We start from the raw sequence: 17,063 nt of genomic DNA, 5'->3' as shown, positions 1-17,063 counted from the left end.
TAAAATTACATTTATTCAACCCGTGTAATAAACGAGGTTTAATTTTTTTTATTATTTGATATATAAAATTACATTTATTCAACCCGTGTATTACACGGGGTTCTAACCTAGTAATAAAAGAAACCACTTTGGGGACACTTTTCATCATATTAGGACATCTCTTATAGATAATTATTATTTTAGTTTAATCTCTTCTAGTTAATTATAGATAACCCTCCTACTAAATATTATTTATTTTAATATCTTATGAATAATTATTATTTAGTTTAATCTTCTTCTCATTTATAATACTATTTATTTGCATTAGTTATTACTTTTATATTTATCTATTTACTTCAAATTCAAACTTAATTATCTAATTTGATCTTAACTATATATTTGAACATTTTGTTTAGTTTGGTATCAAATAGATTTTACGAAACTTATAATAAAATTGACTAATATTATTTATCATTTATACATTTACGGAGTTTTAAATAAATGGTTAAATTTATTGAGACTTCATTAACAAATTTTGCAACAACAGAATAATCTATTTTTATCACGAAAACCAAACTTTGTGTCAATATATTAAATATTTTTACTTTCACTATACAAAATTACATTTACTCGACCCATGTAATACATGAGGTTTTTTAAGATATAACTTTTTTATTATTTGATGTATAAAATTAGATTTATTCAATTCGTACAATACACGTGGTTTTTTAAGGATATATATTTTTTTGTTATTTAGTACAGAAAATTACATTTATTCAAACCGTGTAATACACATATTTTTAAAGATGTAATTTTTTTTATTATTTGGTATATAAAATTACATTTATTCAACCCGTGCAATAAATGAGGTTTTTAAAGATATATTGCTTTATTATTTAGTATATAAAATTTATTTATTTAACCCGTATAATACACCTGGTTTTAAAGATATAACTTTTTTATTTGGTATTACATTTATTCAACCCGTAGAATATTGTTCTTATAGATATAACTTGTTATTATTTAATAAATAAAATTACATTTATTCAAACCGTTAAATGAGGTTTTTAAAGATATATTGTTTTATTATTTAGTATATAAAATTTATTTATTTAACCCGTATAATACACGGGGTTATAACCTAGTATATTACTACAAAGACTTAATATTCTTATTTGAGGTTAAATCTTATTAGTTTCATTAAATGGGTATAATATTTATTCCATTTAGTTGCAATATATTTACCTAGGTTTGATTTTAGTTTCTTAGCAAAAATTTTAGGCCATGCCAAAGGTTTTGGTTTGATGTATAACTGAAAAAGCCAATGGTTTTAGAATCCCATTAAACATAATTTTTGTTTCGATGGTGATGGAGACTCAAAACCCAGCAAACAAAAAGATTTGTGTATCCCGTCGCATCGCGCGAGCACCCCACTAGTAATATAAACATGGATTAGGATCAAATACAAAGTATAAAATAAACAAGTGTATGAAGGATTTTAGTCCATTGACTTTTGATTTGAAAGGTTGAAATTGGTTATAAAGAAAAGAAAATAGTGGAAGGGCATAAGACGACAAAGAGTGGGTGTGCGATTCTGGCGTGGTGGTCTCTCCACAACGCACACCAGCCGGCGGTGGTGTGGGGTTAGAGGCGGGGGAAATTCCACCAGCATGGAGGAGTTTTACGTGGCGACGTGGCAGCACTTCGTTAGGTGTGGGTTATAGCCATTGCCCCCCAACGATTAAATTAAAAAAAAAACTTAAAAAAAATAACCTCTAAATAATGAAGCAAATTCTACCATTTTTACCTTACTACCAACTCTCATTTTTCTCAACTTTCTTCACATATTCTCTTAAAAATTTAAAAAATGGCAACGATTCCATGGACCGAAGAAGAGGACATTGCGTTGTATGAATCTTGGGTTAAAGCGCTTGCCCACTATATGCCTCGTAATCGCTCAGGTCCGTTTTGGGATTTTCCAACAATTTTGTGTTCATAGGGGTGGCACCACCCGAATTGTGGATGCACTTTCTTCGCGTTTCAGGACTATTTGTTTGGATAGTGAAAGATTTGAGACGGTGCAGAACGCAGTGCAAAATGATGGTGGTGACCTTTCGGATGACGACATCATACAACTCACACTCATCAACTACATGCACACTTACAAAGCGTGACCTCAAACACATTTCGGCATGACGTATTTGATTCTTTGTTTAATTATGTTTAGGTTTAATGTTTACTTATAAGTATTAATATTAATGTTTTTTAGTTTATTTTGTGTTTTTTTTAGTTTTGTTTCTTTTTAACTTATCTAATGTTTTTATTTTTTAAATTATGTAATGTTTTTTTATTAACGTTATTTCTTTAATTAGTATTAATGTTTTTATTTAGTTAAATTTAATAGAATTTAAATATTTTTTAAATATATAATAATAATAATATTAATATTAATAAAAAGTGTGTGCCACGTGTCGAATAACGCCACATTTTTACGTCTCGTCCTACTCCGCCCTTTTTGCACCACGCCATTTTTCTGACATGTGCTGACGTGTAGGGCTGCAAACAAACCAAACGTTTGGCGAACAGTTCGTGAACTGTTCGGCGGGAAGTTCGTTTGTGTTCGTTCGTTTATTAAACAAACGAACACAAACAAGAAATTTTGTTCGTTTAATTAAATGAACAAACATGAACAGAGGGCGCGTTCGTTCATTTATGTTCGTGAACGTTCGATAACATGTTTGTTTGTGTTCGATAATTCATTAGTATTTTTAGCTTTCCTTATTTTATTTAAATACTTCAAAATTCCGACAAATAAAATATTTAATAAGTGTCAATGTATTATATATATTGTTGATGAACGTTTGTTTGTGTTTGTTTGTTACCATTTGTGTTCATGAACATTAGTTTGTGCTCATCTGTGTTCATTATTTAAAGTGTTTCGGTGAAAATATTATTTTTAATTACTGTTTACCTTAAATTGGTGTGTATGTAAACTAGTTTTTGCCCCATCCGCGTTGCGGGGCAATAAGCCGAATATTTCTCTCTCATAACATGTATGTCTGTGTTTCGGTTACTTGTACATACTACTCATAACATGATCTATAAAAAATACATCGAGTCAACCAATTAAAACAAAAACACTACCATACTTTTACTAAAAAAAACTAAAACGATGAAAAGACTATAATTTTAAACTGGGAGCAAAATTGTAAATTTTCAGGACAAATGAGCATGTACCAGGCATGCCTGGACGAATAAAAATTACACCTATGCCCGCCCGCGTTGCAGGGCGTTAAATCAAATATTTCTTAGTTTCATAACATGTATGCATTTTTTAGGTTACTTATACATATTACTTATAACACGATCTAAAAAAAATACATTGAGACAACCAATTAAACGAAAACACTACCATAGTTTTGTTAAAAAAATTTAAAACAATAACAGGTCTGTAATTTTTAGCTGGGGGTAAAATACTAATTTGTCAGGACCAATAAGCGAGTGTTAGACAACTGATTGAAACGATAAAAGTTACATTGAGTCAACCAAGCAAAATAAAACAATATTATAGTTTTGCAAAAAAAAAAAAAGTAAAACGATGGCAAGATCATAATTTTTAACTGGGGGAGAAATCGTAATTTTTGAAATGGGAGCAAAATCATAATTTTGAATAGAGGACAAAATCATAAAAATATTTTGAACTGGGGGCGAAATCATAATTTTAAACTGAGGGCAAAATCATAATTTTGAGCTATGGGGGAAAATATAATTTTGTTTTGAACTGTGGGTAAAAACGTGAATTTGAGATGTGGGCAAAATCGTAATTTTTAGCTAGGGGCAAAAACATATTTTTATTTTGAAGGGGGAGGGAGCGTAATTTTAGACGAAGGGCGTAACCGTAAATTTAAACTGGGAATAGAATTAGAAATGGGTTTTTGAATTAAGGGTAAAAGCGTAAATTTTTAGCCAGGGCAAAAATATAAATTTATTTTTGAATTAGGGGCGAAAACGTAATTTTAAACAAAAGACGAAACCGTAATTTTAAGCTAGAAATAAAATTAAATTAAATATGGGTGGACTAATAGAGAGGTGCCAGGCAACGTGCCTAGCACTATTCCCTCAACTTGTGTTTGTATACGTACTAGTTAATGCCACCGCCCGCGTTGCGGGACGATGGCCGAATAATTCTCAATCAATTGAAAAAACACTATTATAGTTTTGTTAAGGAAAAAAAATAAAAACGATGACAAGACCGTAGTTTTGAGCTCAGGGCAAAAATGTAGTTTGTAAGGATTAATGAGCGAGTTTTAGGAAGCTCCTTGACATGGAAAAAAATTAAATCCAGTCAACTAATAAAAAAACACTTTTATACTTTTGCTAAAAAAAAGTAAAACGATAGCAATACTGTAATTTGAACTAAGGGCAAAGTTGTATTTGTTGACTTGGGTAAAATCGTAATTTGGCAAAAATTAAAGTGATGGCAATACTATAAATTTGAACCGGAGACAAAATTGTAATATAACTTTGCACTAAGCACAAAATCGTAATTTTAAGCTGGGGACAAAACTATATTTTTAATTTGAACTGGAGCAAAATCAAAATTTTGAACTGAGGGCAAAATCGTAATTTTGAATAGGGGGCAAAAGCATAGTTTTATTTTGAACTGGGCAAAAACATAATTTTAAACCGAAGGCGAAATCATAATTTTTGAAACGGGGCGAAAATGCAAAATCGTCATTTTTAGTTTGGGGCAAAATAAAATTACATTTTTTATAATTTACGATTTTGTCCCAGCTCAAAATAAAATTACGTTTTTGCCCGCAGCTCAAAAATTATATTTAAACTGGAGGCGAAATCATAAATTTAAACTGAGAGCAAAATCATAATTTTGAGCTAAGGGAAAAATATAATTTTATTTTGAACTGTGGGCAAAAACGTAATTTTGAGCTGAGGGCAGAATCGTAATTTTGAGCTAGAGAAAAGGGGAACAATTTATTTTGAAGTGGGTGCAAAAACGTAATATTAAACGGAGGGCGAAACCATAATTTGAAACTGGGAACAAAATTAAAAGTGAGTTTTTGAACGGAGGGCAAAAGCGTAATTTTGAGCTAGGGACAAAATTATAATTTTATTTTGAGCTGGGGGCAAAAACATAATTTTAAATAAAGGAGGAAAGCGTAATTTTAAACTGGAGGGAAAATAAAATAAAAAAAAGTTGGTCCAATGGGGAAGTGCCACACAGCTGTGTGGCACTATTCCCCCAAACTTGGTTTTGTATAGCTGTGTGGCACTATTCCCCCAAACTTGGTTTTGTATAGTAGGGTAATGTAAATGTTAATGTTGTAGCATATATTTGTTAGTTGCATAGCCGGGCCTGGTTCTTTGTGGGCTGCTCAAGCTCACAGAGCCCAAATATTAACAAGCGAAGCAAAATCTTAGCCCATTTAATATGAGATATACATATAGCCATATAGGGCTATAGGCCTGGTATTGGTTCCCGGGTTTATTCACGCAATAAGGCTATGAGGTGTGGGATAAAGCTCCTAGGGGCTTTATCAGGACACGTCAGCGCCACGTAGGATCCACGTCAGTCAGGGGGATTTATCACGCCCTCCCTTAACTTGCAGGGTGTGGAATAAAGCCCCCTCAATGCCTATAGCGCCCCCTTATCTTGACCAACTTACCTCAATCAAGCCAAAAACGCTCGTTATCATGCTGGAGCCTCATCAATGGCTCCCCACCGTAAATTAGAGGGTGTGGGGTGGTGGCGCTATAGAATGTGAGGTAGCATGGGTGACGCCTCCACACTCTCTGGCCTAAAAGCTAATACTAGTGACACAAGAAGGGATTTAGTGTATTGAAAAAAAAAATTATATTTTTTTAAAAAGTAGGAAAATATGTTGATGGTTAAATATTCATTTATATGTGGGAGATGACCAGTGTGGGTATATAAGTTAAAGTTGCTATATGATGATTGTAATCTAAGATGTAATTACATATTTATTTTGGGCTTTGTTTATAGTTTATTAATACATTTATACATGATGATAATAATTCATTTTTTTGAGAAATAACTTGACTAAGATTAATTATGTGTGTCAAGTGGGTTGATTTGGACCTATTTGTCATGCAATGGTTCAAAGTAAGTTATTTTAACAAAAAGAATCTTGACTTGAACGAGTGGAATTGAGTGACTATCACGCATAACCATTGTCTGCAACACCCCTATTATCACAGTCGAAAACTTCACCTAGGAGTGAGCATAAAACCGAAATAACTGAAAAATCCGAACCAAAATAACCAAACCGAAACAAAAACCGAACGGTTCGGTTTTCGGATTTTTAATAACCGGAAATTTCGGTTCGGTTTTCGGATAACCATTTTCAATAGCCGAAAATAATTGAACCGATAAGTAACAATAGTCCCAATCCATATATTTTTATGTTTAAGTTTAAGTTGTTTAAGTGTTTAACCCATGTTACTAAGAATTATTAATTTTATTAATGATCGTTAAATATTTATAATAAGAACATTAACATGTTTATGTATCATTAAATGATTTATATCCATTGTCTATAAGAAATAACAAAATTTAACATAAAAATTAAGCGATTTTTAAAGTATTTATATAAAAACATTTTAATAAAACTTTGGAGAAGCATTAAAATAGATTAGAAGTTTAGGTTTATGTGAAATATTATTTAGAAAGACTAAATATATTAACTTAAATGTAAACATCTAAGAAAAATTATTAAACTTTAAATTATACTTTTTTTTTATCTTTGAATCTTACGTAATTTGTTTCAAAAACTGAAAAACCAAACCAAACCATTGTTAAAACCGAAAAACAAAACCGAATAGTTTTTAAAAACCGAACCGTGCAACCCCTAACTTCACCCACTGTCGCCACTAACAGCCATAAAAACAAATATCGGGTAAACCATTTGATATTCTTTTTTTTCTTTCTAAAACAGTAAGCTTCAACTAGAACTCATTTTGATCATAAAAAGTTTCTTTTTTCAGATTTTTAATTGTTAATAGTTAACCACCCTTTTATTTCTTTATTCAGCTATAACGATGTTTTATTATTTTAAAGAGTAATTTATTATGCAAGTAGCTTTTATTGATTTTTTTTTTTTTTTTTTTTTTTGCTATTGTAATGCTTGCATTTGAATATCTAACATTACGTTTTGCATTTATTTTAATACTAGGTTATATACCCGTGAGTTTCACGGGTTATGGGTTGTGTTAAAAAAATCTATATCTATAAAATAATAACTTCACATAGTAAGTCACATGTTTGACAGACCTTACTGACACATGTTTGACGGGGTATGAGTTGTGTTAAAAAAAATTTATATCTATAAAATGAATTAATTTAGTTTTATCATGGTGTTGCCTATAATATATGACGAATTTTGGTACCACTTCATTTTTGTCTAATTATTATACATATGTTTAGCTTGTAATCGTTTATGTCACTAATCGATTGTAGTAATATGTGTTATGCTATGAAACAATAATATATCAAAACTATGCTTTTGATAACAAAACAAAATACATATAGAAATACCAATACAAATTACAAGTAAGTAAAAACTTCTTTGTATACAACATTAGATGTCCTATTAGTAAGGTTACCATCATTATCAAGAATTGATAATTTGAGTCCGTCTCTGCTCTTGACTCTCGACAAAGCCACGTAAAGTTGACCATGAGAAAATACTGGATTTTTCAAAAACAAACCAACTCTGGATAATGACTGCCCTTGACTTTTATTAATTGTCATAGCGAAGCATAAAGCAACAGGAAACTGTCTTCTTTGGAATCTAAAAGGAACCTTCTTATCCGACGGTATTATACCAATTCTAGGAACAAAAATTCGAGCACCAATGTTGCTTCCAGATATCACTTCTGCTTCAATAACACGATTTCCAAGTGATATTACCTTTAAGCGAGTTCCGTTGCACAATCCATTTTTTTGATCAATATTTCGGAGGAGCATGATGGGAACACCGACCTTTAGTACTAATTTGTGATTTGGAACACCTGAGATCTTAAGACCATTTAGTACGTCAGGAGAGTATAAACTTTGATCAAAACCATCCTGTAGATTTTCTGTCTCACAAATACTATCCGAACTTAGGTATTCCTTGGAATCTCCTGGGAACATCAACAACAACTGAGAATTAATTTCATCAACAACTTCATTCGTCGGTGCAAGAATGGCTCTTTCTTGGTAAAAGCCGGAATTTTGGTAATTTTCAAGAAGAGAAGGATAAACAAAATCTATAAGACTTGAAATTGGATCAGCGGAATCCATGATTAAAAGATCATCGGGTATGTCTATAATCGCATCACCATCGTTAGATCCGCCTAGTTTCCCTTCACCCAAATCCAACAACCACTGAGCAAAGATTTGTGTTTGCTCGACATCATGCATTCCATTTCCTGCACTCAATCTCATGTTCTTGGTTAAAGTGAGTACTTTGCAATGGTCCCATATGTACGAAGAAGTCAACGAAGCATTAACAATGTCTTGTCTAGTACCACCTTGAATGACAGGAAGAGTTTGTCGGAAATCTCCACCAAATACGATTGTTTTACCTCCAAATGGACTTTCGGAATTATGAGAACCATCACATTTCAATATATCTTTTAAAGTTCTATCCAAAGCTTCAAAACCATGTCTGTGTATCATTGGTGCTTCGTCCCATATAATCAATGATGTTTTCTTTAATAGATTTGCAACATCACTGTTAGGGATTATAGGACAAATTGAGTCTTCGGTCAGATTAATCGGAATGAGAAATCGAGAGTGAGCTGTCCTACCTCCTGTAAGAAGCAAAGATGCAATCCCACTTGAGGCAACATTTAAAACAATTTCCCCTTTCGATCTTAGAGATGCAGATAAAGTTTTCCAAAGAAATGTTTTACCGGTGCCTCCATAACCGTAAACAAAAAAAACACCACCTTTGTTGTCTTCAACGGCGTTCATGATATCATTATAAATAAATCTTTGTTCATCGGTTAATGAAACTAAAAGGTTCTCAAACTCCTCTTGAAGATCAATTCTGTCATAATCCAGCTCTTCAGTAATCAAACGATTATTTGAAGTAGAAATCAACTCATGATCAGGGTAAGGCATTGTATTAAAATTTCGTAAGCTGGAATTATTACGAATTAAAATCTTCTCAATCTCGTACAATGTGAGATTTTTAACTTGATCATCAGTAAGGCATAAATCTGAAATAACACATTAAAGATATATTTTTAGATTAACATAGTCCAATGTATAAGAAACAAATATTTGTTATAATCTAAAAGAAGTGATTGGATAAAATATAACATTTTAACGTGATTTAAATTTTATTCAAAGAAGTATATATATTATTATATATATAAATATATGTGAATGGGAATTATAAACATAAAGATTATAAATAAACCTAAAAAATAATAATTATTATAAAGTACTTATACCTGGAGCCTTTAAAATAAGTCGTTGTTTATAAAGGATGCCATCTGATAATAATTCCCATGTTTTTTGCCATACACGTTCCGGCAAAGACAGAGTGTGACACGTCAACATCGTAGCAAACAATGTGCGAAGATAAAAACCAGAGCCTGAATGACTTGCTTCTTGGATAGCTTCTATATATTCCATATCATCATCTAATAGACCGTGAGCATAACATGCTTCTCTAAAGGTATTAAATTTACGACCATTTACAGTGAGGATATCATCAAAGGATCGGGGACCTTTAACTTTGTTTAAAAGAATCCTCAAAAAATAAGCCTCGCCAAGAGTAGGAGAAACAGCATGAATTCTTCCAATTGAAAAACCAGTAGTTTTCCTTCGTTTCCAACACCGTTCATCCTTTTTCCACACAAACTTTGTAGGGAATTCAACGTAAGTAAGCTCTCGGGCCACGTCATCACTTTGATTACAATCCATCCAAGATGAAAACATTGAAGAATTCATTGACGGCCTGTTGAGGACTTGATCAATATCATCTTCTTCACCATATACGACATTTTGTTGGTTCGGAAGATGAAATGGGAGACGAATAACAGCAGGATACCTATAGTGAACATCATAAGCGAATATACGCCATGATGCCTCACATGCAGACAAATATCGACAATCATAGTATTTTTTGATTTCATCCACCGGCGGGTCAGGTTCGTTTGATGTGTTACTTTCAACAATGGAAACGGTAACCCGATCAGGACCTTTGTTGATATATTTAAACAAATACTTTATAGATCCGGCCTGATTGCACCATTCAACATTGATGTGGGACTGATATCTCTTCAAAAGTGTTTTGTTGTAAGGAACAACACTTCTGTTATCTAACTTAACTCCAGATTTTTCAACAAATGTTCCTGAATCTCTTCTTCTATAGAGAGGAAAACCATCCCTATCGATAGATGTATGATCACGAAATTTCTTTGGAAAGCCCTTCGAACACTTATTATCTACCATGCATGGACAGTTGATGTTGTCATCACCACAAGGACCATGAATCATGAAATCACTGACAAGAGTATACAACTCTGGATCATCGTTTTTGTCAGGAATTTCAGCGGAAATGAGGGGATCAATGTGTTCAACAGTTGGAAACTTGTGATCGGGATGCATAAATAAACATATATGCGCATGCGGCAACCCACGCTTCTGAAACTCCACAGTATAAACAACTACAAAAATGAAAGAAAATAAGCTATTAAATGTTTGTATTTAAATTTTAAATATCCATAAAAAATTAGTCTTCATAGTGAATACCTGCTGACACTTTGCCAAGTAATGACTTCTCCTTCAAGTCTTTAATCAAAGCATTGAGCTTGATTTTAAACAATCTAGATAGGATATCAGGCCGGTCTTCAGGACTTAAATTGCTGTCCTTAAGAAATCTTTTAATTTCAGGCCATTTCGGATTACATGTTACTGTTATAAAAAAATCTGGATATCCATACCACTTACATAGAGACATTGCATCTAAATAGTTCTGCATCATATACCGAGCACCTCCAGTAAATGACGAAGGCAATATGACACGCTTTCCAGTGGTGGATACATTTATATCACCATGGTTACGTAAATTGGAAAGGTTCTCATAAGTATCACATCTTAGAACCTTCTGTTGATGACGTATGTAATTTAGTCTCTCAGTTTCAATCATGGTATACGCATCAACTAAGAATTGTTGAAATAGGCGACGTGAATTTAGAATTAATGAAAAAACACCTTGCCTGTCTTGTATCCTGTATGCAAAGAATTCTCTCATAGTGACATATGTTCGTTTGGTTGATGTCGAAGGAGTAACACCTCTATGAGGAATGTCAATTCTGTAGCAATCATCACCATAAGGAAACAAAAGAGGATACTGGAGAGCAAGATACGAGGGATGTAACTCACTAATACGTTGTAGACCACAAGATTTCGTTTCAACAATAATATCTCTATTTTCTAAGGAATCGCCAATGTCACCAACAATTAAAGCTGCCACTTCAGAAGCGGTTGGTAAGTTGTATGTTCTTCCATCTTGTTGCCTTCTTCCAATGAGCCGCAACTTTAGGTTAGCCTGGAAGTTTTCTTTAAAAAAATCTCTTACAATCCGATATGTTTTAACCAAAACATTCTCCGAGTCTAACATATTCTGTATATGTTGTATAACTTGAAGATCAAGATCCCGGGATGTTGATGAAGAAGCTTTACTAGATTCACTAAAAAAATAAACACATTCAGGTTTATTTCAAAATATAACACATTCTTAACAAATGTAATGGTAACATTGAATACGTACCCAAAAATGGCTTGTCTATTTGAAACTTCATTGTCAGTGTCGTATATATAAAGCTGGGAGAATTTTGGTTTAGATCCATCTTCTGGTAGAAGACTTCCCATTCTATGGTAATTCTGACCACCTAATCTGAATATATAAGGAGCATTGCCTCTATTAATGGTAGAATCAACTTTTCCACCAATGGACGTAAATGAGAACATGGAATTGTATCGACGGATGTTCTTCAGGAATGCCTTGCTTTTTGAATCTAAAGAATTAAAAAGACACTGATAACTCGAAGGTGGTTCCTTCATGTTAGGAAGTTGAACTTTACCATATGCACAACACATTGAATAACTTGAATTTAATTGGCTTTTTGTACTCATTCTACGAGCTTCGTCACCCCATAATTTTGCTTGGCATATTTCGCAAGTGACATTCTGATCAAAGTGATCAACGTAATCTGTTGAAAATTATTTTAAAAATACTTGTAATTAGAATTTTTAAAGTTGGATGCAAATTACAATTAATATTAATTGTACACTATATATTAATGTAACATGTACCTTTTGAAATGCCGACAAATTCGTCTTTTTTAATATCACATTCATGAACTTGTTCAATGGAAAAGTCATTCAAATTTCTTTCATCAAAAATACTCTTGCTTAAATTTTGCCTATGTTGACTGTTACAAATGTCCATGGAATTATTTCTGTTTCTGTAACCAGCCATATCTATGATAATGAAAATAAAATTACGTTAAGAATATATTTGTACGTGCTGTGGGGAAAGAATTTTAATATAGTACCTGATGTAATGTCAGAGAAAGGGCTTCTCATACTTCCATTGGTACAATTACTAAAAGATAGTGAATTTTTGATGACATTCTCTTTGTTATTAAAAACATGATCTGCAATAGAACAGTTTTTAGCCTTTCTTGAATCCAAATACAATTTTCGTAACTTTCTCCTTTGCTGACTCTCAGACTTGGTAGTGTCTGTGTTTAAACCTATACAAAAGATAATATTATAATTATAAGATATAGGAAATTACTTGAAAAAATAATATTATAAATCATTAAAAAAACCGGCCATATCTATGATAATGAAAATAAAATTACGTTAAGAATATATTTGTACGTGCTATGGGGAAAAGAATTTTAATATAGTACCTGATGTAATGTCAGAGAAAGGGCTTCTCATACTTCCATTGGTACAATTACTAAAAGATAGTGAATTTTTGATGACATTCTCTTTGTTATTAAAAACATGATCTGCAACAGAACAGTTTTTAGCCTTTCTTGAATCCAAATACAGTTTTCGTAATTTTCTCCTGTCCTGACTCTCAGACTTGGTAGTATCTGTGTTTAAACCTATACAAAAAGATAATATTATAACTATAAGATATAGGAAATTACTTGAAAAAATAATATTATAAATCATTAAACAAATAACTTACGATGAGTGTTAATAGACATTGTAGTAATATTTGACAATGGTGTTGTATTTATGTTGGAATAATGATGCATATCTGTGAAAATAATAAAAAAGTAGTTAATTTAAAAATTATATATCCTAACTTTGAGCAAGAGGAATCATATTAGTAATTAACGTTTACATTAAAATAACAATGATTTCTAATTTTGGAGATATTATCTTTGAGATTCTAAACTTGTGTTCATTTATTTTGGTTGTAGACACCGGTAAAGAATCTATACATGTCAATAATAAAATGATACATAATGGATCTTTTGGGTTTTTTTGAAACCTAGCTGGAAGTGGAATACATACAGAAGGTTGAAGAATGGAAGGAAGAAGAAGAAGAGAAGAAAAGGGAAAGAAGGTTATGAGCGCGTGTGAGGTATTGACCTGCAGGAAAGAGAGAAAGCGACGTATTATCTCCGGTCAAATAAGTATTTAGGGGTTAAAGAAAAAAGAAAAAAAGGGGAAGACGACACGTGGGAAGAAGGAATGGGGGGCTTGTAATGCTGACACGTGTCCAGTTAAACTTTTCCTTTATTATATAGGAAGATTCAGTTTTGTTTTTTATACAACTACTTTACCACCCTTCTACTTCTTTATCTCAGCAACAACGATGTTTTATGGATTTTAAAGAGTAATTTACTATGCATGAAGCTTTTATTGATAAAAAAAAACTTTGACATCGATGCTTGCATTTCAATATCTAGTAAGACCATTCCTAGTGGTAGAGGATTTGGGCTTTTTAGGCCCCAAAACGCCCCATCAAGCCCATGTACACCGGCCCCCGGGATGTTTTCCTTCAAAAAGTTGGTTGGGCGTTTCCTTTAAAACGCCGGAGAGCTTTTGTTTTGGCCAATAGGAAATTTCCAAGTATTTCATGAAATATTAATTGTTTCATTTTTCTAATAATTGGGTAATCATTGTTAAGGCATTATGAGACATTATACCACTACAATCATTTTTAACTTCAAGCCTCATAATTCCTCTTTGCTTACTAGGATGTCACATGTCGGACAATGACCAAATAAGGGGTTAAAACGTCAAGCCTACACATGGTCTAATCAATTTTGTTTTATACTAAACTATATTTTTAGTTCGTATTACAAAAATCAAACATTACATAACAAAAAAGACATAAAAGAAAATTTGAATTTTAAAAATATTCATAATTCTTTTAAGAGTTAAAATGACATTTTAGTCCATGTGGTTTGGTCTATTTTGTCAGTTTAGTCCAAAGGTTTCATTTTTCGCATGTGGGTCTAAAAAGGTTTTACTATTGCATCTTAGTCCACTGAGTTAACTTCATCCATTTTTTCAATTACCGAGAAGGATAATTCGGTCATTTTATATGTAATTCTGTTAACTAGAAAGACAATTCGACCATATAAAATGACCGAATTGCCCTTCTCGTTAACAGAAAAAATGGATGAAGTTAAACCAGTGGACTAAAATGACAACGGTGAAACCTTTTTGGACCCACAGGCAAAAAATGAAACCTTTGGACTAAACTGGAAAAATGATCCAAACCACAGGGACTAAAATGACATTTAACTCTTCTTTAATATATATTTTAATATATTAAAAATGACATTTAATATATTATAATGCATGAGTGAGACATTTTAAGACACCGAGCTTTTTTCCATTAATGCATAATGAACAACCTTAAAATGAGGGTAATTTAGTTTTTTAAACACTACTTACATTTTAATCCCTCATTTTTAACCAAATTATGATTGAATTTATTATTAGTTACATTTTATACCATTATGAAAAACTAATTATCTTCACGATTTTTAAACATTCCTAACTTTTTCGTACATCAATATTTTTTTATTCTCTTAATTTTGAGTATACTATTACTATAGTATAGATTAGCAATGTTTAGGCGTTAGCAATTTTACTAAATCGTTAACCGAAACCGAACTAAAACAGACGAAACTAAACTGAAATCAACCAAAAATTGCATTAACTGATAACCGATTAACCAAAACCTAAATTAACTTTTTTTTTGGAACAACATATTATAACAAAGAAAAAACCAGCGAAGAGAAGAGCTGGAGATACAAGAAAAAAAGACAACAAAGGTACAAAACAAAGAGAAAAACAGTTACAATACATTTAGAGGGTCAGAGACCCAAATGCTCCGGTTCCAGTAAGTGATTTTCGATTTGTTTTTGACCCAATTGAACAAGGAGGGTAACAACTCGTCATACAGTCTGTCAACTGATCTGTTTATGCCTCTAAAAATCTTGGCGTTTCGTGCTTTCCAAATCAACCAAAGAGTGGAATACATAATACACAGCAAAGTGTTTCTCTTCCTGCCATGGACCTCCTTCACAATCAGATCATGCATCTGAACCAAGTTGTCAAAGCCTGTGAAGTCCCAAGACGTCCACATGGATACCCTCCTCCAAACGCCTCTCGCGAAGGTGCAGTCAAGAAAGGCGTGAATCACAGATTCCCCAACACCTGTGCAATCTGCGCAGTAAACTGAGATGGACATAATACCCCGCGCCTGAAGGTTTTCCGCCACAGGAACTCTGTTTTGGAGGAGCCTCCAAACGAAACAATTTATTTTAAGCGGAACCCAATTCACCCATTCACAAATCTTTTTTTCTGAACCATAAAGCGCGAGCTCGATCACCTTTCTCGCAGATTTTACCGAGAAGCCATTGATGTTGTCATCCCTCCACTTCCAAGTATCCGAATCTGGGCCAAAGGGGAATATACTTAACAAATCTTCCAGATCAGAAATCTCTTCTAACTCTACCTCAGAGAGCCTCAGTTTCTTCCACTTCCAAGTCGGAAAAAACGTCCCATCCGAGTCACAAGTCACCTGGTCTTTCACGAGACACTTCTTCTTGGATTCCAAGTCATACAATCTAGGAAAGATAGATTTCAGCAGGAACCTACACACCCAGGAATCGTACCAAAAACTAGTGAGGTTACCCCTACGCACCGATCGAACGATCATGCACCTCGGGTCCACACCCACATCAACCAAATCATTACCAATCTTCGAGATAGTGAGCCATGTACCTGAGACTAAGTTGCTGGCCATTCTACCATCATCAATAGAATTGACCTTATGTATGGCGGATATACAAGTGTGCCACAGAGCTTCAGAATCAATTCTCCACCTCCACCACCACTTCCATGGGAGGGCTAAATTCATAATCCGAAGCCCTCCAACACTAAGCCCGCCATAAGATTGTGGCATAGTAATCTTACGCCAAGCTACCCAACTAATCTTATTCTTGTCAATTGCACCTCCCCACAAAAATCTTCTTCTAATCTTTTCTAAGGCCTCAATGGTTTTAATAGGCGCCTTGAACATAGACAGAAAATATACCGGGACAGAACCAAGCACGGCTTTCACCAAAGTGAGCCTCTCACCAAAAGAAAGGCAAGAAGCCTTCCATGAGCTCAATCTCGACTTTAGCTGCTCTACTATAGGAATCCACTTTTTAGTTAGCGTCATATTTGCGCCCACCGGTAAGCCAAGGAAAATGAAGGGAAAGGACACGGCTTCACAACTGAGGATGGACGCTAATCTATTAACCTCCGGCTCCGCAACACGAATACCCAACACCTTACTCTTAACAAAATTCACTTTAAGACCCAAAGCTAGATGAAAACAACGAAGAATCCTAGCAAGATTCAACAATTTATTCTCGCACCATTCAACAATGAAGATGACATCGTCGGCGTAAAAGACATGATAAATGATAGGACCTTGGTTCGGAAGTTGCACACCTTTAAAGACGTTGTTCGCCGTTGTCTTTTTCATAATTTGATTTAACCCTTCCAT

At 33.2% G+C, this 17,063-nt stretch overlaps 1 protein-coding gene across 1 annotated transcript; it reads right to left on the bottom strand.

Moving 5' to 3' along the window:
• Nucleotides 1-7,561: 7,561 nt before the first annotated feature.
• LOC110883260 lies at nucleotides 7,562-17,063 on the bottom strand. The gene is made up of 9 exons (XM_022131063.1): nucleotides 15,551-17,063; nucleotides 13,227-13,298; nucleotides 12,940-13,140; nucleotides 12,577-12,777; nucleotides 12,335-12,502; nucleotides 11,790-12,231; nucleotides 10,769-11,709; nucleotides 9,463-10,683; nucleotides 7,562-9,225 (listed from the first exon to the last, which is right to left on the bottom strand). Exons 1-9 carry the CDS (start codon nucleotides 17,061-17,063, stop codon nucleotides 7,562-7,564), a joined length of 6,423 nt encoding a protein of 2,140 aa, XP_021986755.1.

Source organism: Helianthus annuus, chromosome 10, assembly GCF_002127325.2.
Source record: "Helianthus annuus cultivar XRQ/B chromosome 10, HanXRQr2.0-SUNRISE, whole genome shotgun sequence".
Classification (NCBI taxonomy): Eukaryota; Viridiplantae; Streptophyta; class Magnoliopsida; order Asterales; family Asteraceae; genus Helianthus; species Helianthus annuus.
The sequence above is the reverse complement of the archived record's forward strand: the minus strand, read 5'-3'. Positions and strand labels throughout refer to the sequence as shown.

Coding starts and splice junctions, on each gene's coding strand:
- LOC110883260 (XM_022131063.1), bottom strand. CDS start 17,063: ATGGAAGGGTTAAATCAAATTATGAAAAAGACAACGGCGAACAACGTC. Junction 12,503..12,576: donor TTTCTCTGACATTACATCAG/GTACTATATTAA, acceptor TCATTATCATAG/ATATGGCTGGTTACAGAAAC. Junction 10,684..10,768: donor ACTTGGCAAAGTGTCAGCAG/GTATTCACTATG, acceptor TCATTTTTGTAG/TTGTTTATACTGTGGAGTTT.